The sequence below is a fragment of the Manis pentadactyla genome, chromosome 12 (assembly GCF_030020395.1).
Source record: "Manis pentadactyla isolate mManPen7 chromosome 12, mManPen7.hap1, whole genome shotgun sequence".
Classification (NCBI taxonomy): Eukaryota; Metazoa; Chordata; class Mammalia; order Pholidota; family Manidae; genus Manis; species Manis pentadactyla.
Window position 1 is genome coordinate 18,114,294 of NC_080030.1, and position 24,112 is coordinate 18,138,405.

A 24,112-nucleotide genomic window follows, 5' to 3' on the forward strand; every position below is an offset into this window, starting at 1 on the left:
ACACATTTAGGAACTGAAAGAGCAGAGATGTGGCCTGTCAACAGAGCAGAAGAGAGAAGAGCAGTGGAAATGAGGTCAGAGAATTTGGGAGGTAGAGGGGTGAGAACTATCCATGCAGGAAGCCCAGTTTTCATTCATGGTCAGTGATGTTGAACATGAATGAATGGGGCAGCTGGGAATGGCTGTACAGGCTGTGCACTACACAAAGGAATCTGGTCACCTTTTTGCAGTTTGAGAGAAGGGTGTTAGGAACAAAGGCAACTTAGGAACTAGCCGTGGTCCAGCCTAAGCCTTTCCCCAAAAGCCCCATCACATTAAGAGAACACATGTGAAATCTTCCTTTCAGCCCCAGCAGGCCAGGCCTGGGACCTCCCTTACCTTCATGGCCCCAACCCCAGTGCCTCAAGGTACTCAGGACGTGTTCATGGAACTGAACCGAACTGAGCAGGTGCTGCCAACCCTCCATCTGCTGGTCCTGGCAGGAGGGAGAATGAGTTGCCTGTGCCCAGCTCCACCTGGGTGGAAACGGAAGTCTCTGCCACCCCAAGCAAACGGCCGTGAGCCTGGCCACTGTGGAGCTGGCTGGAATGGGTATTGTGGGGGGCTGATCCAGCCATGAACTTAGCCAAGTTCCAAAAGCTCATCCCTGGGGACTATCATGGGGAAGAGGGTATGCCTGGAGGATGGCAGAAGGGGAGGGAGAAAGGACAGTCTAAGAGCCAGGGACGCAGTAGTGAACAAAATACCCTCTGAGCTTTCACTGGAGCCCCTGCTGAGCAGGTAATGATAAAATCCCTGCCCTCATAGGGTTAATTTTCAAGTGGGAGAGATTGATGAGAAATAAATTTGTCAGTTGGGAAGTTGGGAAAGTGGGGGAGGGTTGAAATTTTAGCTGAGGATTTTGAGACACAGAGAAGTTAAGTGACTTGTCCAAGGTAAGCAATAAGGAGAGGAGCCAGGATTTGAATCCAGATGGGTCTAGAACTTAGGCTTCTATGCACCATTGCTCAAACCCCAGTGTGTTTCATACTTACCTGAAAGCTTGTTGAAAATTCAGATGCCAGGGCCCATCCCAGCATCTTCAGGAGGCCTGGGAGTCTACATTTGCAGCATTCCTGAGGCAGGTAATCCAGAGACCCGGCTCTGAGAAATTCTCGGCACAATACCAGGAGGGGAGGCCTTGTGAGAGCAGGGCGGCTGGCCGGGTGCCCCCTCTGACTTGTTACTGACAGTGTCCTGATCTGACCATTTCCAAGGTGATAAGGTTGCTTCTTACCCCGGAGGTCCCAGCGTGGTGGGAAGGGTGCCCTGCCACTGCATGACTTTTCTTATTCATGGTGTCGTCTCTGGCTATGTCTGTCTTGTTGCTTTTTTCTTTGTTGGCTTTTCTGTTTTACGAATGAGGCCCTGCATGACGGCTGAAGAAGGATTTAAAGCCCCAAAACGTCTTTTTCTGTATGTATTTTTAAAACATCTTCCCCCTATTCTCCTACTCTCTGAACCTAACTGGTTGAGAATATAAGTTCCTCTCCTGATTCCTCTTCTGGAGGCTGTTGGCAGTGCATGAGATGGGCCATGGGATACCAGATTTTTCTGCACATGGGGGCTCGTCTGTGTTTTTTAAAAAGCTTGGTTCAGAGAGTTTAAACAGCTTGGAAAGTAGAATGAGAGGAAAATCTTTGCATTCATTCCCAGCTTATTGTGACAGGGTGCAGAAAAATCTTCATTGTGGGAAGGAAAGGGAGTCTTTTGTTGTTGTTGTTGTTTTCTTCTGGCTGTGTGCTTAAAAATAATGGGCTGGATATCGCACGTGTACACAAAGGGGATAGCAGTACACTTAACTGACATTGGGCCTCCATTCTGATCATGGCCATGGCTCTGATTGGGCGACACCCAAACCAAACCTATTGGTAAATATTTCAGATGTCACCCCTCATCAGCAGTAGGGTCAGGGGCAAGGCTCCGAGGCCAAGTTCATGTTTTGTGAACAGGCATCCCATGTGCCTTTTAGGATGAACAAGAAGAAGAAGAGGCAGCCAACCAGAAACTTGCTCTACAGAAAGCCAAGGAGGTGGCCGAAGTGAGTCCTTTGTCCGCAGCCAACATGTCGATAGCTGTGTAAGTTCCCCCAACCTTGGGATGCTATCTGGGAATCTGCAAACTTCCAGTCAACAATTTGGGGGTAGAGAGTAGTCCCTGACAGGTTTGAGCTTTAGGAAGAGGTACTGCTGCCTTCCTACCCATTTTTATGCAATAAATAGTTGATAAGCACCTAGTCTGTGCCAGGCACTGTACAAGCTGCTGGGGATATAGCATTAGCAAGGTTAAGAGGTATAGGGAGTGCTAGGAAGAGTTATAATTTTAATTAAAGCTGTCGATGAAGGCCTTGCTGAGAAGGTGATAAGGCCTGAAGGAGGTGAGGAACTGTGGGGTGATCTGAGGGAAGAGCATTCTATACAGCAGGAACAGCATATACAAAGGCCTTGAGGCAGGAATGGGCCTGATTTGTTTAGGGAACATGAAGGAGGCAATTGTGACTGAGGTAGAGTGAGAGAGGGGGCACAGTAGGAGGAAGTGAGGACAGAGAGGTGACAGGCAGATTGTGCAGGGCCTTGTGGGCTATGAGGGTGACTTAGATTTTTGCTGTGAGTCAGATGGGAGCCATGGAGTGTTTTTGAGTAAAGGAGGAAAGGACCTGGCTCAGGTGCTCACAGGCGCCCTCTGGCTGCTGGCAGAAGGATAGATTCTGAGGGGCATGAGTGGGAGCCAGGAGACCAGACTGCAGGAGACCATGCAAAAGAGAGTGGGGATTGGATTGGGGTTGTAGCCAAGGGGGTGAGGGACATACCTGAATTCTAAGTGCAGAGCTGATGGTTGCTGGTAGATCAGAGGTGATGAGGTGGTAGCCTTAAAGTGTCTTGATTAAATGGAGATTCATTGACAGTGATACTCTGAATTTTACACATTGGTGCAGTGCATTATGGGACAATGGGGAGGGGGCTTTCTTTGCGAAAGTGGAAAGAGGTGGCTGTGAAAGGGGATCCCAGGAGGTCATATGCTGAGGCAGGCAAGTTTAGGAGAGCAGCCTGTGGGAAGGTGATGGTCTATAACAAATGATTAATGCACACAGCACCCCTGGAAAAATCTGTACGCCCCGTGCAGGGCTGCACCGTGGCCAGCACTCCTGGCAGCAGGCCTTCTGGCTGCTTTGCACCAGTGGGTGTATAGTCACTGCTCCGCCACTCCCAAGTATCCACCCTGGCATGACCCAGAACTACAGGGTCACGCAGGCACCATGGGGGCTTCTGAACCTGCTCCAGGCCGGTGTTTATTATGATTGGCCGTCTCTGAGGTTAAAATATTTTGGACATCAAGGCCGCCCCCAGGAGATCATGTGCTACCATTTGAAGAGGAGGACTGGGGAGACACCCACGTAGGCCGAGACCCTGATTAGACCAAAACACCCAGCCAGGCTGAGATGTTTTGCTGGGCAAAGGGCACTCACCTGGGCCAAAACATGTACCTGGTGAGGATGTCCACCTGGGTGGAGTTACCACCTAGTTGGCAGTGTCCACGTGAGCCAGGACCGTGGGGGTGGAGATGCCGACCTGGGCTGAGACCAACCAGGCAGAGATGTCCACCGGGGGACGTGGGGGGTCCGCGCAGGGCACCGCGCCGTTAGCGCCCTAAGCCCCGCGCCCTTCCCTTGCAGCAAGGAGCAACAGAGGAACCAGAAGCCCACCAAGTCCGTGTGGGAGCAGCGGGCGAGCGAGATGCGGAAGCAGAACTTGCTGGCCAGCCGGGAGGCTCTGTACCCAGAGATGGACCCCGAAGAGCGCTGGAAGGCCTCGTTCGCCCGGCACCTGCGGCCCGACGTGAAGACCCACCTGGACCGGCCGCTGGTGGTCGACCCCCAGGAGAACCGCAACAACAACACCAACAAGAGCCGGGCGGCCGAGCCCGCGGCGGAGCAGCGCCTCGGGCAGCAGCGGGCGGAGGACGTGCTCCGGAAACCGGCGCGCTACCGCGAGCGGGCGCGGGACGCCAGCGGCGCCGGGGGCCCGGACTCCCGGAGGCCCTGGGCGGGCAGCCCGGAGGCCGAGCCGGGCCGGGAGGGCCCGTACGGCCGCGAGCCGGACCCTCGCGCCCGGGAGGGCGGCCTGGAGCAGCCGCGGCCCTGGGAGGGCGAGGCCGAGCGGGCCGAGGCCGGGGACCCCCGCCGGAGGCACGCGCCCCGGCCGGCGGGCGGCAGGGAGGCCCGTGGCGGCTCCCCCCGCGCAGGGGCAGACGGGGAGCCCCGCCGGCACCGCGCCCACCGCAGGCCGGCCGACGAGGGCCCCGAGGACAGGGCCGAGCGGCGGGCCCGGCACCGCGAGGGCAGCCGGCCGGCCCGGGGCGGCGAGGGCGAGGGCGACGGGCCTGACGGCGGCGAGCGGAGGCGGCGGCACCGGCACGGGCCTCCCGCCACGTGTGACGCGGGCACGCGGAGGGACGACAAGGAGCACAGGCACCGGAGGAGGAAGTAAGTGGCGGTGACTTCAGACCCGGCCGCGACAATAGCAGTAGTAATAGTAACACGAAGTGGCAGCTCCTATATACCCGATCCTGTCCTGAGCAGCGCCCTTGACCTTGACAACCGCCCCCCAACCCAGATAGATCCCACCGTCATAGCCCCATTTCACAGACGGAGAAATGGAGAGGTGGCGTGACTTGCCCAAGTCACACATCTAATAAGTGGCCTTGAACCCAGGCCGTCTGGTGCCAGAGGCTGCAGGCAGATCATCACACCCTTGTGCATCTCAAAGAAACCTAGCATCCTGAACTCTCCCCCAGAATTATACAACTCTGCTGTGGCTTGCTGTGTGACCTTGGGCAAGCGGCTCCATGTCTCTGGGCCTCTGTTTTCTCAATCTGTAAAATGTGGATAATGGGATCTAATTTTGTCATTGCTGGAATTAAATGATGTAATACATGCAAAAGGCCTGAAAGAGCAACTAACACATTAAGTGTTCTGTAAATTTATACCATTTTTAGCTGTGCTTGAGGCCCCCTTCGGCTTATTAAATCCTGGGGCATTTGAGAAGCTACTCTGGGCCCTCAATTTGGAGGGAAAGCAGAGTTCAAGGCTTTTGAGGCATGTTCCAGGCCAGCACCTTACCCAGTTGGAAGCAGCATTCTCTTTTCCATAACCATATTTTGTAACATGCTTTAGAGGATCCTAATGTGATTCTGCATAGAGCAGCCTAACAACTTCCATGTTGAAACAGACATTGTTCTTTTGTTAGATGATGTCCTCTCAACCTTATTTTATATCACCAGTAAGGCATCATATTGGTTTTTTAGTAATGTGTTTAAGTGGTTCTGTTACATGGCATAGGCTCTGGGCCAGCACTTCTCGAAATATCCCTGGGTATCTTGTTGAAATACAGATTCTAACTCAATAGGTCTCGGATGCAGCCTGAAATTCTGCATTTCTAAGAAACTCCCAGAGGAGGCCAAGGCTTGTCCAGGGACCACACTTTGAGTAATAAGATTCTAGAGGACAGAGTGAAGTAATTCTGATGCAGGCCCGTCTACACAGAATCACTGAGAATGCGACAGGTACAGATGCCAGCTGACTCATTGTTGTGTGGGTAGCTCACACGACAGGAGGGAGTTGCCATCTGGGTTGAGATGTCCCAAAATGGGGAACACCTCTTGGTGAAGCTCCTTACAAAAATAGAGCCCAGTCTTCCTTTAAAATTTGTCCAATAGTTGCATTCTGGGAAAATGCACTATATATTTTAAAACATGCAAAAAGTATTTTATGTTGTAACAGAGTTAGGTTAAAACTAAAGGTGCAGACTGTCACTAGCAGATTCTTCACCTGTACGAGGGACAGAATGTCATAAAGGAGAAAGGATGGGATTACCCTGCACATAGTAGGGTATTTAATATACCTGCCTTCCATTTCCTAAATGTCCACAAAGCCCACAATTATTATGTCATTAGGTCTCCACATGTCTCCTGAAACAAGAGCCCCCTGAACCCTGTTGTTCCAGGTCATTTCTACTAGGGGGTCTTCTCTTATGGGTTATCCACTCATTCCATCAGTGTTTACTAAGTGCCTACTGTAGTCTACGCTGGTGCTGGGGGTTCAGTCAAGTAACTTCAGGGGACAAGCATGCTAGATGTAATCTGGGGCACTCTGAGAAATAAGACCAAGAAACTGTGCCCAGCCCAGGACAGGCTTCCGAAAACATCAATGCAAGAAAGGAAGGGAGTGCTGTAGGTTAAGAAGAGTGTGTGCAAAGGCCCTGAGGTGGCCCAGAAGGCCAGTTTGCAGTTTGGAGGGTGAGAGAGTGGCAGACCACGAAAAGGGACAGGGATGGGTCAGCAGGGCCCTTGGGTCCTGTCAGGGCAATGGGAGGCCACCAAAGGGATTTTTAGGTGGGATAAAATGTTTGGCACATGACTTCAATGATTGACAGTCGCACTTATTACTACTACTAGTGATAAAAATGATTGTCATCATCCTTGTTATTATATCTACCCCGGTCATTGAAGGAGACCGAATGACAGGGACAGATGTCAGCACAGCCTGGTGGTGACGGGCAATAACCCCAAATCCTGAGGTCACACTCCTGCTCCATCACTTCCCTTCTGTGTGACTGACAGCATGTCACTTCCCTTCTCTGGGCTGCCCTTTCCTCATCTGAAAAATGGGGATAAGAACAATGCTGACCTCCTAGGGCAGGCATGAGGTTCAAATGAGTTAATACATGTAGAATGCTCTAAATAGTGCCCGGCTCATAATAAGTGCTCGATAAATGTTACCTATTATTATTATTGCATCCTCAATAAATGTTAACTTTTTAGTATTAGTAAGCATTCAATAAGTATTAACTGTTACTACTATTATCATTATTACTATTAAGATTCATTGATAGACAAAAACAACTTTATAATTTTTTCCTTTTTCCTTGAAGTATAGTTGATATACAATATTATGTTGGACTCAGGTGTATAACATAGAGATTCAACTATTATATACATTATGAAATACCCACCACGGTATGTGTGGTTCCCATCTGTCAATGTGCAAAAAAATGGCAATTTTCTGGGCTATATTCCCTGTGCTGTACTTCCATCCCCCCCCTGACTAGCCTATTTTGTAATTGGAAGTTTGTACCTCTTTTTCCTTCACCTGTTTTGCCCAGCCCCTCGGCCCCCTCCCCTGTGGCAACAACCTGTCCATTCTCTGCCTTTATGAGTCTGTTTCTGATTAGTTTGTTCATTTGTTTTGTTTAAAAATACGACTTTAGATCCAGAGCCTTTAGATCCAACTCCTTCTTTTTGCAGATGGGGAAACTGAGGCACAGAGCAGGGAAGGGTTTCCCCAAGCACAGCCAGTGGACAGCAGAAATGTGTTAAGACCCCAGCTTTCCCGAACCCCCGAGGTGGTCCCCGCTCCCCCTTCCCTCTGGAGGAGGAGCCTGTCTCCCCACGTCCCAGATCTGCACCACTGGGAGGGCACTCACTGCTCACCCCTTACCAATCAACGCGTCAGACGCCCTGCTCAGGCGAGATGTCGCTCATTTGGCTGACAAAAAGGTCCTAGTGCTTGTTGGAAATAAGACTTCGTGAAGACTCAGATACTGTTAGAGAAAAAAAAATACAAGACGAGCCATTCATCTGCTTAAAAAAAAAAAGGAATGGTAAAGATAAAACTTTATTCAAGAATATAACATACTGAAAAGACATCTTGGTTCTGTTACAACGAAGCCAGTGGCCTTACCAAAGAGGCCTGCTTCCTGCATTCCAGATATGCTGTGTGTTTTCCATTCTCCAAAATACTGATAATTACATATATATTTTTTTCATTCTGGTCCCTCTGTGTTCTCCCCACTTCTGCTTTCCTGTCTCCCTCTTCAATTCCACCAGCTTACATGCCCCCTCCCCTAAGCTTTCACTGGCTCTGCCCAGTGGAAAACGGCCAGAAACACATTCTACGTCACGGCATTCCATAGGTGCTCGGCCCAGACCCTCACCCAGGGCAGCCAAAGAGAAAATGGCATTTTCCTTGACTCCCAGTAGAAAAGCTGGGGGTCGTAGGGCATCTGCTGCTCCCTGATAGCCAGGCAGTGCCCCCTGCTAGACTCGGCTGAGCGAGGGGAGCTTTTGCTGATACCTACACCCACCCCCCCGGAATTAATATCTCGGCTCTTTGCTTCCTAGTTCCACCTGCCCCCATCACCATAACAACCTGCTCCCCAAAAGGAGCAAGAAGAGAGATTCTGGGCTTCTGAGCCTCAGTGTATCCTGCTTGGGGTCAGGGTGAGAGGATGCTTCACCCTTGAACACACCCTGGTTTTCACAGCAGCCCCAAAGGGAGTCTCTCCAGCACCCCTGTTCCATGCCTCCCAACTCATCCGTTGCCCCATTTCCTTTACTGCGTGGCTCTATCACCTAAAATCTCCAGCTCCGCCCCTTCCCAGCAAGGTAACATCAGGCAAATTTCTTTGCCTCCCCAGGCCTCAGTTTCTTGTCTGTAAAATAGGCCTGAACTAGATACCACCTCCAACGGCGGTGATAGTCGTTGTAAGGGAGTCGATACCCATAGGTGTGTGGGACAGTGGTGGCGCGGGCAAGTGGGGCCATACTCTGGACCGAGACGCCTGAGTGCCCCGGCTAAGGTGCCCACAGCCTTTGGCAGAGGGCCACCGAAGTGATTATCTGGCAAAGGGAGTCGGTGCAGGCATTATGCAGCCGGCTGCCTCTTCCGGGCAGCTGATGGCAGATGCCCAAGAGGGAAGGGGGAGGGGGACTGACTTCAAAGTTTTCGGCCCCTTTTGAGTTCTCCTTAGAGACACTTGGAAATGCAACTTCCTGGAGATTGGTATTAGGCCAGCTGGGGCTGAGCTTGTTAAAAATCTGCCAACAAACAGAGCCAACAGAGGAAGCCAAAACAAAACAGAAATCTGTAGGTCCCCTTTCTATCCAAATGAGGGACTCAGTCCCTTGCACAAGGCTGTCCCTCTAACAAAATGTCCCCACAAGTTTCAGCATGGTGTCCACTGCTGTATTATTTAGTACAACCTCTTTAGATGGTGGCCAGAGGATGTCGGTTCTCTTTGAAATGATAAGTTAACCAAGCCTGCTTTTGATAGGGATATCTATTGCAAACATACACATATAAAAACGATGCAAAAATATTCCCAGCCAGATTTTCATTTGGGGTACAACTTCTAAAGCAGCCGCCGGGGTGGCTTTAGGAGAACCTATTTGGGGGCTGTGCAAAAACATTGGGAAATACTAGTTTAGAATGTATTTCCTTTCATCCATACCATGGCAGCTGACGCTCACTGTCTGGGCAGGGTATTAATTTCCAAGGGCTGCTGGCAGTCCTGGGCGTTCAGCACTCTGGCTGAGAAGTCATTGCAGTCTCTCACTCTGTCTTCATATGGCCTTGACCTCTACGTGTCTTTGCCACTTCTCTTCTAAAGACCCTTGTCCTTAGATTCAGGGCCCTCCCTAATCTAGGACGATGTCATCCCAAGGTTATAGGTAGACATGTCTTTTGAAGGCATTCAACTCAATACAGCTCACCCTCTGACCCCCACCACCACCACCTCACATCCAGCCCATGTGCAAAAAATATTCACCCCATCCCGGCTCCCCAAGTCTTAACCCAGTACAGCATCAGCTCAAAGACCTGAAATCTCATCATCTAAGTCCTAGACTCTGGGAATGATCTATTTGGGGCTAAAATCCCCCTCTACCTGTGGACCCAGAAACCCAAGACCTCTCTCCTGGGCCTCACTGTCCTCATCTGAAAAATGGGGGCATGTGTTGATCAATTGACAAGAAGTGACCGTCTAGAAAATAAATGGTGTAGTTTATAGATAGAACACACAGGATAGATATTCCACTTCCAAAAAGGAGAAATCGGGAAGGATAAAGGGTCAGGGGTCCCAAGCAAGTTCTAAATCCATTTTTGGAGGAAAATCCCACTAGGTTTCAAGGTCTGGGAGTAGTTCTGAGGGAAGAACCACATGTATTCCTCAAGGCAGCTCAGTGAGTTGACCAGGCCCAAGTTCTGAGTGAGAAATAGGCAGGGGTTACATAGCAAATCAGCTCCAAGATTTGGAGTTTCACTGTAGTCTCCATGTTATAAGGAAGGTTCTGCTGTCACCTCCAATTTAAAATAAGAGACCTGAGGCTCAGAGAAGTTTGTCAAACTGCAGAGGGTCACACAGCTAGCACGTGGCATTGCTGAGACTCCCACCCAGGTCAGTCTGTCTTCTAAAGTGTCAATCTATGACCCCCTCACCTTTTTGAGAAATTCACCTGGGCCTGTGTGGCCTCAGAGAGGCAAATCTGGAACTAAATAACCTTGTCTCTCTGTCTCTTACAAACAGCACCGTGGACTTTTTCAGGTTAAAATGCAAAAATAAATTGAGGAAGACGGTGCTGGCAGCTTAGCCAGTGGGTAGCCCTTCGGGGGAGGCTGACTTTTTTTTTTTTAAGCATGAAGTCGATTTAGGGCTCTGGATTGGATATGGGGAGCCAGGCCTGTACTGCCCAGAGGCTTTGGGTACCTGGGACTGCATCTCATGTCCCAGGTACAATCTGAATGCCACCTTTTGCTTGCTTCTAGTGTCTTGAGTGAGTGTGTGATATCAACGACGTGACAAAACCATGTCCTAGTGGGATTCAGCTTCCCCGGGCTTCAGTTTCCTGATCTGTATATAATGGGAACAGCCATGATCCTGCCTTAAAAGGTTGTTGGAGAAGTTAATGAATTGGGATTAGCCAGAGGGGGCCTCACACTGGGGGCTGTTCCAGAGAGCCCCACGGATCCCCGCACCCACCAGCCATGGGCTGAGCCTGCTGCAAGATCAGGCTGCCTGGTGAGAGGGCTGCAGCGTCAGGGGGGTGGTAAGCAGTACAGGCACCAGGACCGCAGTGTGCAGTCTCCGAGCTGGTTCTGCCCCCGACTGGCCATGCAGCCTTAGGCAGGGCCCCTCCTGGCTGTGGACCTCGGTTTCCTCCTCTGTAAAATGGGGACAGCAATCCTACCCGCATCGCACGGTTGTCCTGAGGATCAGATGAGCTGAAATGTGTGAACTCTGTCAGGTGGCAAGTGCTCAATAAATGCAAGTTTTTAGGAGAAGGGGAGGGCAGAGGAAGTAGAACACAAGGTTGCCTTTAAGCCAAGGAAGAAGTTTGTGCTGCCGAGAGCTCTGCAGAGAGGAGCCATTGAGATTGCCAATGCTAGCTATCGGGGTGCTTCTGAGAAATGGGCTTTGCCATGGCCAGGATCCAGGGACTGGGGAAAGACGGGGCCCCTGTCTGAGAATCCAGGGTGCAGAAGGGGTTCAGTGCAAACCAAGCAAAGTGTATGCAGATAGGAGGAGGCAGGGGTGGATGGGCAGTCTGGGCCTGTAGGACTTTCTCCTGGGCCTCACTGTCCTCATCTGAAAAATGGGGGCAAGTGTTGATCAATTGACAAGAAGTGACCAAGCATTTGCCATATGCCAGGCCCTGTTCTGGGCACTGCAATCACAGCTGTGAACGAGAGAGACAAAAATAGACCGCCTCCCTCACCAAGCTGATGTCTGGGCGCGCACTGGGGCAGAAAAAGCTCAGCGAGGACCCTTCACGTTTTCTCCCTTCTCCCCAGTGCACTGACCACCCACTTTCTCCTCATGCCCATCTGTGTGGTGTTAATTATTTGGGTAACTGAGGCATCAAACTCCTACCCACCTCATCTCCCCGGCTCCACCTCCAGCCCCACTCAACAAGCGTGTCCCCACCCCGGGGCCTTTGCCCTGGCTGTTCCCTCTGCCTGGAATGCTTTGCCCACTGCACTTGTATCCTTCTGAAAAATCATCTTGTTCATTTACCAGCCGTGTGGCTTTAGGCAAGAGATTTAACCTCTCTGAACTTTGGTTTTCTCATCTGTAAAATGGTGCTGGCAGTTGTCCCTCTCGGGGCTGTGGATGGCCGGGTTGTGACAAGCCAGGCCCTTAGAACAGCACCTGAGAGCCTTATGTTTACGTGTGTGCGTGCCCACTTTCCCTGTCTGAAATACTTGGTGAGGGGCATAAATAGTACAGGCATCTAAAGCCACCTAAAGAGATGGCATTCCTATATCTGTTGTTTCTTTTTATTATTAAGGTATCATTGATATATACTCTTACGAAGGTTTCACATAAAAAGACAATGTCGTTACTACATTCACTCATATTATCGAGTCCCCCCCATACCCCATTGCAGTAACTGTCCATCAGCGTAGTAAGATGCCACAGAGTCACTACTTGTCTCCTCTGTGCTGGACTGCCTTCCCCGTGACCCCGCCCCCACTCCTGTATCCATTTTAACTACTTCAGAAAGCATCATGCACCCCTGTCATGCTCAGGAGCTAATGGGGGTCAAGTAGGCAGAGTTGGGATTTTCCCTGAGGGAGCGACTATCCCCCGAGAAACAGCCTCCTGGCAGGAGAAGCAGAACTGATTTTGGGAACTGGGGGGGTAGTTGCACCCCTGTGGGGCCTTGATCCCCAACCAAGAACCCACCTGGTTCTCTCTCAGTGCCAGGAGCTCCAGGTCACGGCCTCCTGGTGCCCCAGGGGCGCTCCTGTGTGGTGGACTGTTGGGCAGGATCCGGAAACGGCCCCTTGATTATCCTGACTCGGTTATGGGTTCTTTTCTGTCGTCCTGCCTTCCGCAGAGAAAACCAGGGCTCCCGGTCGGGCCCCAGCCTGTCGACCACCCGGCCAATCCAGCAGGACCTGGGCCGCCAAGAGCTGCCGCTGGCCGAGGACATCGACAACATGAAGAACAACAAACTGGCCACCGCGGAGTCGGCCGGTCCCCACACCGGCCTTGGCCACGCCGGCCTGCCCCAGAGCCCAGCCAAGATAGGGAACAGCACTGACCCCGGGCCCATGCCGGCCCCACCTGCCACAGCCACCAACCCCCAGAACACGGCCAGCCGGCGGATGCCCAACAACCCGGGGAACCCGTCCAACCCGGGTCCCCCCAAGACCCCCGAGAACAGCCTTATCGTCACCAACCCCAGCAGCACCCAGACCAACTCAGCTAAGACTGCCAGGAAACCCGAGCACACCACGGTGGACATCCCCCCGGCCTGCCCACCCCCCGTCAACCACACCGTCCTCCAAGGTGAGGCCCCCACCTCCCCTCCACCCCACTGCTGAACTGGGGCGGGCCTAGCGTCCCTGGAGAATGGGGCTGCCTGGGCTCAGTCACTAGAGGTTTGGCTGGATGACCCTGGACAGGAACCGCCCCCACGTCTCTGACCTCAGTTTCTGCCTCTGGAAAATGGGTACAGCTGTAGTTCCTGCCTCGTGGGGCTTAAATGAGATACTATACATGCAATGCCTGGCACATGTGCACACTCAGTAGGGTTGGTGGCATTTCCTGCATCCTGAATACCCACGGGAGCCAGGGAGCCGCCATATTTGAGGAGCAGAGGATTCCTGTGACTGCAAGTTGGGGAGAGTCAGATGGCACGCTACGCCAGCACGGTCCAAACGAAATGACATGGGCCACATACGTCACTTTAAACTTCCTAGTAGCCATATTACAAGAAAGGAGGGAGGGAGGAAGAAACGATCTAGAAAGTAAAAACAAACTAGGTGAACTGAACTTTAATGATACATTGCGGTTAACCCAAAGTTTATTTATTGATACCCAAACTTGACCATTTCCATGTGTAACCAACACCTAAAAAAATTATTGACAAGCTATTTTACATTCTTTTTCTAATCCTCCGTCTCAGAAATCTGGTGCGTATCACCATTTGACTAGCCACATCTCAAGTGCCGGACAGTGCAGATCTAGGCCCTCAAGGGACCGGCAGGTTTCACCCCCTCTGAGCCCCCCTGCCCACGTACGGTTTGCCTCGGAGAAGCACTCGCAATTTGGAGATGACCCACTGAGCTGCTTATTTCCTAAAATGACAGTAATGCAGTTCCTCTAGTTTCTGCCCTGTGCAAAGGTTCCCACACATCTGCTCAATAAATGCTTGCCACAGTCCTGCAGGGCGGATCTTGTCATCATGTCCATTTTGCTGATGAAAATGCTGAGGCTCAGAGAGGGATTCAGCCCGCCATGGGCTAGTGAGGCTAGGCTGCAGAATCAAGGCTCAGTGGGGTAGAGGCTCTTCCCCTCCAGTCGGGAGAGAGGTGTTAATGGGGGGAAGCCCTGAAGTCTGACAGTGGGAGAGCTCGGTATTCCCATCCATAAAGTGGAGCCGTGGGGCCTCATCCCACATGCCTCTGAGGCGACGTACAAAGGTCCAGCAGGATGGGGGTGGGTCTATGTTAATACCCCGCGAGAGCCCCACCAGACTCAAGGCTGCAGAGTCGTTGGGAGCAGGCACTCTGGGGTCAGGCCACCCCAGTTCAAATCCCAGCTTTGCCACAGCCCATCTGTGTGACCTCAGGCAAGGCACATCACTTCTCTGGGCCTCAGTTGCCGCCTCTGTAAAATGGGGATCCTAAAGCACCAACCTCATAGTGTCACGTGAGGATTCAGTGGCATAAGGTGGTGTCTGGCACACAGCAGGCACTTGGTAAGAGTCAGCTGCTGCTTGCCTGCTCTGGGGAGTGGACAGGAGCCCAGAGGCTTATGGGAAATTGTGGAGGGAGCCCTGTGTTGGTTCTTTCCCAACAGTGAACAAAAACGCCAACCCAGACCCACTGCCAAAAAAGGAGGAAGAGAAGAAGGAGGAGGAGGAAGATGATCCTGGGGAAGACGGCCCCAAGCCCATGCCCCCCTACAGCTCTATGTTTATCCTCTCCACGACCAACCCGTGAGTATGGCCTGTGGCCAGGGCAGGGGCCCAGGGCTCCCACTGGGGCAGTGGATGTCAAGCCAGTGGGCAGGCCCAGATAGAGAGTAGTGGGAAAGTTGCCTCCAAGAACATCATTAACCCGTAGGGAACCTTTGAGCAAATTTAAAAATGATGCCCTTAAGTGATATAAATAGGAATTTCTCACAGGAAAAAAGACCCCATCCTGCCATCAGCTAGAAATCATTGTCACAGATTTCCAAATCTGTGCTGTCTGTGATGTGACAGGTGCCCCTTAGAAAAGGCTGCCTTGTGCAGTGCACAACCTGTACACCCATACATGTCAGCCCTAGTTCTTGAGCGCTTGCTCCTAACCTCTGCTTATAAGGTTTGTCTTCTGAGCAGATGGTCTCTGAGCTCCATAGCGTTTTTGTCTTGGGCATCCTTGAGGAGGATAGATTATTTAGGGGAGAAATTTATCACGTGTGTCATGGTGACTCAGAGGTGGTTCTACAATGGCATTCTTCCAAAGGGTGTTTCTTAAAATGCTGGTCCTTAGAAGGGCTTCTCGACAAAGAAAAATCATGTCGAATAAGCCGGCACGGGGGTCGCTGCTTTCTAGTCTATCTCTTGGAGATTCACACTGCACATTAACTTTTCTATTTAATTGATGTTACCTGTTTTCCTAGAGAAACACTCAAATGTGGCATTCTTTGCCAGGCACTGTTCTGAGTGCTTTTCAATTTCCTTTGATCTCATGATAATCCTGTGGGGTTGGTACTATGCTTATACACATTTGACAGAAGAAACTGAGGCCCAGAGAGGTGAAGTCACCTGCCCGAGGTTCTAGCAGCAAGCAAGTGGGCTGGTCCAGACAGACTGACTCAGCATCCCTGTCCTTACCACTGAGCCCTGCTGCCCTTCACACAACCTAATGACCTATTTATTATGAGCTCCACTTAAGAGATTAAGTGCTTAAGTATTATTCTACTAGCACATTAAAGGCTCTGATAAGGCTTGCAGTGAATAATTTCAGGCCTTTTACTCTGTGGATCCCCTACCAATGTGCAAGGCAAATATTAGCTCTTTTGATCCATCTTCACATTCCTGGAAGGTTGGCACTATTGGTACAGCCATTTCATAGATGAAAACACTGAGGCACTGTGGGATAAGTTACTTGCCTAAGGTCACTCAATTAGTTTTTTTTTTTTTTTTAATTTACTTCACCCAGAATCGCCCAGCTTTATTTGACCACAGGACTTTTTCATCTCCTACAGAATCACATACAATGTTTCTGCAACTCAGCTTGGGAATCAAGATGTTCCGAAAGGATCATTTGGGAATGATAGGAACTTACAAATAGGGCCTGTGAATATCTTCACTGGCTGAGGGCTCCCTGCCTTCTTGGGGTTCCAGGACCCCCAAAAGGACCTCCGGACATAGGAGCTTGATTCTTTGTTGGATGTGGGACTTTGGGAGTTAGAGATCTCAGGCTGCGGTAGGTGGCATAAGGAGAGTACAGAAGGAAAGGGCTTGCAAGCCCGTGGTCTGAGTGGACCTCTGCATGCCCACCTGTCCCCAACAGCCTTCGCCGCCTGTGCCATTACATCTTGAACCTGCGCTACTTTGAGATGTGCATCCTCATGGTCATTGCCATGAGCAGCATCGCCCTGGCGGCCGAGGACCCCGTGCAGCCCAACGCACCGAGGAATAATGTGAGTCCTACCCCGCAGGCCCCTTCCCAGCCCAGTTCTTTGTCATGGGCTGTTTTCTCCTGCATCCTAAAAGCTAAGAGCTGGAACATCAGGGGCACCCCTGGGAAACAGCCTGCATGGCTGCTGGTTGGGAGGGCAAGCTCTGATTGTCGGGGATGCTCTTGACAGCGGGAGGCTCTGTGTGCCTGGCGGGGGAGAAGTGGTCTAGAGTGGGTGGGGCTGAAAATTGCTGGAACTCCTGGTAGCAGGAGTGACACTGGCAGTATATATAGGTACACATGTTCTGCATGGATTTTGGGGGGTACTCAGGTAAGGGGCACTCCAGAGGCAACCCCTCCCAGTAGCCAGTCTACCCAACAGACTTGGCCATTTGGATGCAAAGCTTCGAAAGAAAGGATTATCTGACTCAAACACAGCCTGAACTTTCAGCTTTTTAGAGACCTAAAAAGCTCTTCTTTTGAGGGCCCAGGACCTGCTAACAGTCCCTGTTAATCAAACTCTTGCTGTGTTCCAGGCCTGCTTCCAGGCACTTGGCATGCAAGCCCCCCTGATACTGCAAGCCCCGTTTGACAGATAGGGAAACTGAGTCTCGGGGAGGTTAAGTGATCTGTCCAGGGTCACACTGCAGAATTCCAAGTCTGCCTTCCCCAGCCTGTTTATTGAGCACCTACTGTATGCGTGGCTCCGCTTGAATCCTGCCAAAGAGGAATGAATGCGCACGCCCATGGTTGAGAGGGGAGACCACGGCACCACTAGCAAGGGCATGGCAGATTCTAGACCAGCAGTGGTACCTCTTCCCCCAGTGCTTCCCTGTTGCTCCCCATTGCCAGGCCAAAAGTACATATTCCACTGGGAGCCAGGCCCTGCCATCCTCACTAAGTAGGTTAGGAGCCTGGCGAGGCTGGCAGGCCCCGTAAGTCAAGCCCGGCTGCCAGCAGCTTACCTTGCATTTTCCCTTCCTTCACAGGCCTGGCAGGCCCCCTGGGGACCCAGTGGGGGAGATGGAAGGAAATAATTAGAACACAGCTTCCGGAAGAAACTAGTACCAGGGCAGGGCTGAGGCTGTCATCTGCTGCCCTCTGGTTTCCCCAGGGGCTTCAGGGAGCCAGGACCAGGGAGGCTGCATCCCAAGAGGGGTCAGCAACCCTCCCGCCAACTCTAGGAGGCTCAGAAACAGCCCAGACTGCAGGGGGCTGCCACAGCTCCAGGCAGGGATGGGACGAGCCCCATGGGGCACTTGCAAAGCCTCTGGTCCCCCTTCCCTCTTACTCCCTCTGAAGCTGGGTGCACATTCAGAGATGTCTGGAGATGTGCTTGGTTGTTGTGACTCGGAGCAGGTGGGTCCCAGCTGGGGCTACTGCTCAGCACCGGACAGTGTGTGGGACAACCCGACCGCAGACAACGATCCAGCCCCCAATGTCAATAGTGCGGAGCTTGAAAAACCCCACAATAGAGGTGAACAACAGCCATCCCTTCTGGAATGAGCATCTTGTCAAATTTTCCCACCTGCACATGTATCCTTCCACACTGGAATTTATTTTTGTCCATTTCTAACACTAAACAGATGATCTAATTCTGTGCCTCATTTCCGTCACCCAATATTGAGTCCACTGTGAGACGAGCACATACTGTTAGGGCAGTGACTGTTGTCCTTTTTCATCACTGTTTGATATTCTGCTGTGTGGCATGATTGGTTTTTCCATCTTCCTGCCGACACATTTAGATGGTTTCCCTTTCAGAGTGCTATCCCTGCATCCCTCCCCAACATGTCTCTCAAGATGCCTGGACATGACTTTCTCAGGCTGTAAAAGTATAAGTGGACCTTCTGGATCATAGAATTTACACGTGGTCAGCATGACTAGATGCAGCCAGATGGTTACTGGGTTATACAGTGACACCATACAGGACTCCACTGCCCCACAGTCTTGTCAACACTTGGTACTGGCACCTCTTGCTTTTGGCCACCCTGGTGGATATGGAGTGGAATCTCTTTGGGACTTTGATTTGTATCACAGGGAGATAAATGAATCTGAGATCCTTATTGGATTAGACTGAGGCATAGGAAATTGCCATTCGTATAGGTCAAAGGATCTGTGTATTAGATATAGTCAAATCTAATGTATTGGTCTCTTGATTTCCTCTTGGCCAGCTTCTCAGCTCTCCAGAATTTGATTCATCCAACTACCTGACTTTTCCTTCCTTCTTTCCTCCATTTTCCATTCATTGCTTTATTTAGTATTTATTTAATAATAATTACCCAGTGCCAGGTGCAGAGCAGAACATCAAGTACTGACAGGGCATGAGATGGACCATGCCTTCCCAGGGCTCACAGAGCAGCAGGCCTTCTGCCATGCTGTGCGCCCCGCCTGGTGCACCTGGACTGCTCTCTGTCTACCTAGATCCTTCCAGCCCCTTGCATCTGCCGCCCCACCCCAGGAAGCCAGCCGTTCTGGCCGCTCTGATCTCTGATGATCCATCCTTCAAGCACCACACATAATGGGAATGTAAGTTGTGACCACACAGATCACAGAGCCCAGCTTCTGTACAATCCAGTACAGCTGCAGCTATTCATCATTTATTTGGCAAACATTTCTTGAGCACCTGCTGTGTGCCCGGCTTTGTACTGTGAACTGGAGACACCATAGGAACAACATCCCTGCCTTCATGAGGCCAACATTTGGGTGGGGGAGATTATTAATAACTATAAACCATACATTAAAAACTATAAAAAATAACAAAAAGTTTGCAAGATGGAAAGGGAGGTAGATTTGGTAAGGAGGTTCAGAAGTTCCAGGAAGTGGATTTTAAATGGGTGGTCAGGGAAGGCCTCACTGAGAAAGTGGTTTTTGAGCCAAGCCATGAAGGAGGGAGAGAATCAAGTGATGTGGGGAAGAGCATTCCAGGCAGTGGGAATAGCCTGCGCAAAGGTTCTGAGGTGAAGACATCCAGGGTGGCAGGAGCGGAGTGAGTAAGGTGGAGAGTGGGAGGAGGTGAGGGCAGGAAGGTGACCAGCCAGATGGTGCAGGGCCTTGGGGGCCACTGGGAGGACCTTGGCTTTTACCTTAAGGAGAGTAGGAGCCCTGGGGGCTTTTAAAGCTGAGAAAAGCCAGAACCTGATTCAGGTGCTCACGGGCGCCCTCTAGTAGTGGTACTTGGTAATTACCAGCCCTTACTTAGGATGGAGTCAGCCCTGGGCCGGCACAACCATGCCCTCGCACCAGGGTCACACCAAAGGTGTGCTGTGACCCGGCCTGGAGAAAGGCCAGGCTGCAGGCCATTGCTCACCCAGGCAGAAACCACCTGCCCCATGTAAGGCAGTGGGAAGGAGGGGAATCACCCCACTGTGATGAGGACGTGGCTGTGGAGCTGGGTGGCAGACAGCCGGTGGGGAGGTTGGCCCCCAGTGTCTGGCCTGGAAGGTTGGCCATGTTTAGGAGACCCTACATGGGAAGGAATTCTCCCTGAGGAGGCCCAACCTGTTCAAGAGCACTGGGTGGGGAGGGGTGCGGGTCAGACTCGTCAGTAACAGGGATATAGTCATCCGTCAACTTCCCTGGGCCACTTCTTTATAGGGCTTTGAGCAAATAAAAAATGGGAAACCATTAGTAAACTGTCCTAATTGATTTTTGTTAGGACTTTGCTGCCATCTGCTGGACAGTTTCATTCATAACATACAAATCTGCTTTGAAACGGCCTTTGTGCCAGGAGCCCTTAAGCAGTGCATGCCCTGCCCAACTGTACCTGACAGCTGTATTTCCCCTCCGGGTGCAGAGTCTGCTCCCTGGGGATTTTGCTGGAGGTCGCATGCCCCAGTGGGCCATCACTAGGTTCATGGAGGCTCTGCTGGAGCAAGCCAGTGATCCACGGCCACCTTGCTTTTATCCCCTGCAGGTGCTGCGATATTTTGACTACGTTTTTACAGGCGTCTTTACCTTTGAGATGGTGATCAAGGTGAGTGTCAAGAAAGCCAGGGACCCAAGGGATTCTGCACCCTCAAGAATGCCACTCTGGCACAGGTGGGTGGCCCCGGAGGGTTAGAAATGCTTGGTGTGCTGGAGGAGCGGAGAGGAGGCCGGTGTGATTGGAAGGAGTGAGTGGGGAGAGCAGGGAAGATTGGCAGCGACAGGAACAGAACATGCAGGGCCTTGGGGGCCACTTTTACCCCAGGCGAGGTGGGTTCTGGGCAGAGGAAGGGCTTGACGGGACTCGGGTGCTCACAGGTGCCCCCCGGCGCTGGGGAGGGGAAGCGGACCTGGGGCAGGGGGCTAGGTGGGTGGGAGCCATGAGAGCTGGGGGCAGGTGGTTGCGCAGCTCTGGCACATGTGACAGGGACCAGATGGGGCGGCAGTGGAGAAGGTGGTGAGAAGTGGGCCGCTTCTCGGAAGGTGTGGAAGACGGAAGCGGTGAGGCTGGCAGATGGACCCAGTACGGGTGTGAGCCCGGGGGTCCGGGTGTGGACCTAAGAGCTAGCGAGCCAGAACTGCCTTGCAGGAGGTGGGGAGGCACACCGGCAGGGGCTTATCACCACCCCCAGCCCCGGCCTCTGGCTGCTGTGCGTCCCCCACCGTGCCCCCTGCTGGGGACAGAGGCTGGAAGGTGGTGCTGCCCTCCTGGGCGGGGTAAAGGATCTAAGCACCGTTTTTTCTCTCCCAGATGATCGACCTGGGGCTCGTCCTGCACCAGGGTGCCTATTTCCGTGACCTCTGGAACATTCTCGACTTCATAGTGGTCAGTGGGGCCCTCGTGGCCTTTGCCTTCACGTAAGTCTCCCTGTGAGGCCTCCACTGGCCTTTTCGCTCCCTACCCCCAGCCTGGGGCTGCCCGTTTGATCAGGGGACAAGTTCTCAGGGTGTAGAGATGGGGAGAGTGGGCTCTGGGGCGGTGGGAGGCATCCGCATGCCACCAGGAAGAGCTTCAGATGGCTTTTGCATGTTGTCCACCATGGAGGAAGAAGGAGACGGGTCTTCCACCTTCTACCTCCTCACGCAGCCCAGTCACCGACCCTGTGCTGTGCCGCTTTACGTAGACTAGCCCCCCAGGACATCTCATCTCCCTTCTGCTCTCCCAGCTCCGCCGCAATCGCTGTCTCCTAGAGAGCTCCTAAAAAGAAGATCAGGAAACGAATGTGCATGGGAATTCAGACCCCCACCCTGTGCCTGCAGCCCCTGTAGGTGTAGATTTAGTGACTCCCTCTGTGTGTCCGTCATTCCTGGCAGCCCTAGAAACCCTCTGCCCTCTGAAAGGCCATGCTTCACTGTGTGACCCCGAAGTGGCACCCGAGGGCCGAGCAGTCACCAGCTTTTAGGGCCCTGGTAGCAAACACGACAGTACCTTCCTCAGGTTAGAGACATTAGAAGCAGAATGAAAAGACCTAATCAGTCCCTAATCCATAAACGTATCTTCTTGGAGCCTCCGTCTGTGCCCATCACAGGGGATCATTCCCACAAAGGAAAGTCTCACAGGAATTCTGACTGGCCCACCTCCTCCCACACTGAGACATCGGGGGCTCTCTGTGCCTCTTCCTCCTGGCTGTCTTCTCAGCAGCTCTGCTAGGGGGCCCTTGAATGGCCACCGTGACCAATGAGGACTCGGTTTGTCAGGAAGCCAGCGTGGTGACCCATTTCCATTTAGGGACTGAAGTGGGTCGCTCTTAGATTCTTCCCTGGCAACACAGTGAGGTCAAGTTGTGTCGGAAAAGCAAGAAACCTCCAAAGTTCTGGATGCCTCCTAGCTGGTGACGTACCAGGAGTGTCAGGAGGCTCATTGTATCTCTGTCTCTGGCCAGACTGTCCACACCGCCTTTCCTCTGTACCTTCTATTTTGCCCCCTTCTTTCTATGTCTGCTCTCTTTCCACCCTCTCTCCTTTTCTCTTTTTTTCCTTCCTCCCTCCCTCCTCCTCTCTCTTATCCTTTTTTAAGTAATTGAGAATTTATTTGAGTATCAGAGCAATGAAAGATACTATTTTCAAAAATACAAATTAAAAATCTTGGCTACATTAGCCTTAATATGTTCTGTAGGTTAAAAAAATAAACAGAGCAAAATGCACAGAGAAAGAGGGGTGGGATTGCCACAAATAAGGCAAGGAGTCGATGGCCTTCATATGTAAAAAGCACTTACAAATCAATAAGAAACACTGAACCTCAATAGATAAATGGGCAAAGTGTGTAAACAGAAATTTTACAGAATGCTGACAACTAATAAAAATGAAAAAATGTTTTCAACCTCGTTGGAATTCAGAGATGTAAAATACAAACCAGATAAAATTTGTTCCCTATCAGATTAGCACTCCCGTCTTTTTTTTTTTTGAAGTATCATTGATATATTGATATACAATCTTATATTGGCTTCAAATGTACAACAGTGGTTCAACAGCTCCCCATATTCCCTATAATCCTCAACCCCTTTAGTGTGATTACTATCTGTCAACATAGAAATAAGTTACTGAATTCTCCACACTGTACTACCATCCCCATGACCAACTTGTATTGTGATTGCCACTGGGTGTGGCACAAAAGAAATGGTGACTGTGCCCATCAACTAACCCCTGCCACTTCCCTCCCAGACCTGTTGGAAATCACACGCATCAGTGCTGAAGAGAAGGGGCCCCTACTGCTGCCCTGCCCCACTGCGACCCCCTAATTTGACCTCAAACTTGGGGAAGGATTGGCCTTCAAAAGACCTGGGAACAAACTTTCAACCATAAAGCTTTTGCTATGGTGGCCCGTAGCTTACAATATGCTGTTTCTAGGCTCCCTTGAGCTGTAAGTAGGCTCTACCTTAAACCTAATTGCAAAAAAAAAATTATTATTCCACCAAAAATCAATTGGCGGAAGGATTCTTTGTGTTGCAGAAGAAGCTGCCTTGAGGAGCTGATTTTCTTCAATTTTTGAGTTTTCATTTAAGTCAAAAGTTACGCAAGGGCATTCAAAATGAGCCCACAATTCACAGAAACTTGGCAGCGTATTTGTAGTCAGTTTTTTAAACTGATTTTATGAAGTTGCTACAGGCATGAAGCCAACTAGCCCATGCCCTTGAAAATCCCTGTTTCAAATGGTTTTTAAATTCTTATGCAAGGAAACAGGCCAGACAGGGATTTAAGGCCATCGGGTGAGCCCTGATGGGCTCGTAGATCTCACAAGACCTGGGGGATGTGGGGGGAGATTTTAGTAGTGGTGTCCTCACAAGTGCCAGGTACTCTCATAGGACTTTGGAAGGGCTGACAGTCATGGGAGCACCTTTATATGATGGTCATGAGGATGGGAGAAGAGTTTCTCTATTGGAGAGACCCTGAGACCCCACTCCTGCTGCACCCTCCCCACCTCACTGCCAAGAATCCATCTGGTGCTGCCACTCCTCCTCCAGGGCCAGGCTACAGGCCTGTCACAACTGACCGAGCCCCTTGATCAAGCCACTCCTGCATGCCCGGGGCCAATCTTCCAGAAAGCCAGAGAAGGAGCCCTGAAGCTTCTACCTTTCTCCCCAGAAGAGTCTCAGAATCCACCCCCCCCCCGGGCTGCAGGTTTCTGGCCCCTTTTGCCTGAGATGTTCTCACCATACAAGGACTTTGCTTATCATGTTTCCTTGTTACCAGATG

The 24,112-nt window shown here is 51.5% G+C and overlaps 1 protein-coding gene across 6 annotated transcripts in view; it reads left to right on the plus strand.

The window, feature by feature from the left end:
• Positions 1-24,112, plus strand: part of CACNA1A (calcium voltage-gated channel subunit alpha1 A) — a 197,718-nt gene that overhangs the window by 127,691 nt on the left and 45,915 nt on the right. For all 6 annotated transcript variants that reach the window (XM_057490153.1, XM_057490152.1, XM_057490154.1 and 3 more), the window contains exons 18-24: positions 2,012-2,118; positions 3,713-4,522; positions 12,715-13,169; positions 14,685-14,823; positions 16,388-16,517; positions 20,409-20,468; positions 21,171-21,277. In XM_057490153.1, coding sequence (XP_057346136.1) covers positions 2,012-2,118; positions 3,713-4,522; positions 12,715-13,169; positions 14,685-14,823; positions 16,388-16,517; positions 20,409-20,468; positions 21,171-21,277 — 1,808 coding nt within the window. The remainder of the gene's footprint in view (positions 1-2,011; positions 2,119-3,712; positions 4,523-12,714; positions 13,170-14,684; positions 14,824-16,387; positions 16,518-20,408; positions 20,469-21,170; positions 21,278-24,112) is intronic.